This window comes from Parasteatoda tepidariorum, chromosome X1, assembly GCF_043381705.1.
Source record: "Parasteatoda tepidariorum isolate YZ-2023 chromosome X1, CAS_Ptep_4.0, whole genome shotgun sequence".
NCBI lineage: Eukaryota > Metazoa > Arthropoda > Arachnida > Araneae > Theridiidae > Parasteatoda > Parasteatoda tepidariorum.
This window is the reverse complement of record NC_092214.1, coordinates 3,493,889-3,495,607: the sequence shown is the minus strand read 5'-3', so window position 1 is coordinate 3,495,607 and position 1,719 is coordinate 3,493,889. Positions and strand designations below refer to the sequence as shown.

The window sequence follows — 1,719 nt, the reverse complement described above, 5'->3', positions numbered from 1 at the left end:
TATACATGTATATTATTTGCTTCTGTAATAACTGAAAATAACCGAAAAAGGTTAATTATATTTAATTAAATTTTTTAAAAAATATTAAAATATGTGTGAAAATAAACTTAAAAAAAATATGTGTTTACTTTAATACATATTTCTAGGTTAGAATTGCATTATTTATTGCTTTGAATAAGCAGCCAGTTTTTTTCTCAAATTTCTTTATAATTTCATAAGCTAATTTATAGAAAAAAGTGAATATTTTTATTGGAGTCTTATTTTATGATGTTATTTTGCACTTTTAGGAGGAGTCGATAACAGCTGAGGAATCAACAGATGAACTTAGATGAAAATTCATTCATTAGTGGGTTTTCCAGATAATTTTCGCTTAGTTTGAAATATTATTTTGTAAAAAAATTTAGAAATTGTATTCGCTTACATTGGAGTATTTTGTGTATAATCCATACTTAATAGAGAAATAAATAACGTTACTTTTATTTATTTCATATGATAGCTGTGTGTCGCATTACATTATCTTAGGAAATGTTTTGACTATTACATTAAATATTTCTCTACTTTGACATTTTTAAAAAATGATTTTAGTCGTTCACAAGTACCGGGGTTGAAATGATTTGTCGAAAAATGCAAAAAAGTACAAAATAAATAAAATTTTTCAGAATCCAAACATTTATATTTATATTTATTCGCAGGAAGGTTAGGTTTAGTAACTTAAGTACTTGTTCTAAATAATTAGTATTAAAATATTTGGATAATTTCGAAGTTTGTACTAAATAATTAGAGTATCCGAGGAATTATTGAGTAAACATAAACGTAATTATTTGAACTTTAAACATTTTTCCTCGTAATTATTACCATACATAAGCCTATCTTTTTTCATTAAAATTTAAAATTTATCCAAAACTCGAAACACATCAATAAGCTGACGTAAAAATATATGTTGTGCTATTGTGGATAACTTCCCAGCCATCTTAGTTTGCTTTCTCATAAATATAAACTCATTGAAAGTAAGATTATTTCTTATTAGTTTTATTTCTTTTCGACTTAGGAGACTGAAGTCTCATTGTGTGAAGTAGACTCTTAAGCTTTACGAAACTTTTTCTAACTGTTTAATATATTTTTGTTTTAGTTTAATTTTCTTAATGCATAGGCGATATAAGTTACAAACCATCAGTTTTTGTAAAAATGCGTACTATATGAAGAACTTTAATTTTAATTAAAATTAATGACACTATGAATTTGAATTTGTTAAACCTTAAAAAATCGTTATTTAAAATCTTGAAAGTTTTTAAAACCTTCTCGATTGATATCTGTGGTAATGATCAGTTATTTTCCCGAGCTAAGTGTCAATCTTAATGGTTGTAGGGGGTGATTTCTACTATACTAATTAATTAGTGCTGACTATCAATTAAGTTACGAAATCAGACACAAAAAAGTACTTTTACTGAATAAACATGAATTTTTTTTGCACTTATTTTGATTCCTGACCTTCAAAACAGAGGATACAAAATTTCGAAAAATTTGGATCAAACATTTGGGTGCTAGGAAGCTGTATACATTTGGCGTAGTCCCAAAAAGAAGACCAAGCAATATTATCATACCAAGAGGAGTAATTAAAAATTTTAAGATAATTAACTATACGATCGATAAGAGAGAAATACTTAGTGTTTCTGAGTTGCTAAGCAATAAGTTGAGACAAACTTTTTAAAAAAAGTATCA

General features: G+C 25.8%; 1 protein-coding gene across 1 annotated transcript in view; it reads left to right on the top strand.

The window, feature by feature from the left end:
• LOC107451628 (Hematopoietically expressed homeobox) overlaps nucleotides 1-488 on the top strand; it is a 31,014-nt gene extending 30,526 nt beyond the window's left edge. Inside the window, exon 5 of the mRNA XM_016067784.3 lies at nucleotides 288-488. Within this exon, the coding sequence (XP_015923270.1) occupies nucleotides 288-332 (45 nt within the window). The 3' untranslated portion in view covers nucleotides 333-488. The remainder of the gene's footprint in view (nucleotides 1-287) is intronic.
• The last annotated feature ends 1,231 nt before the right edge of the window (nucleotides 489-1,719 follow it).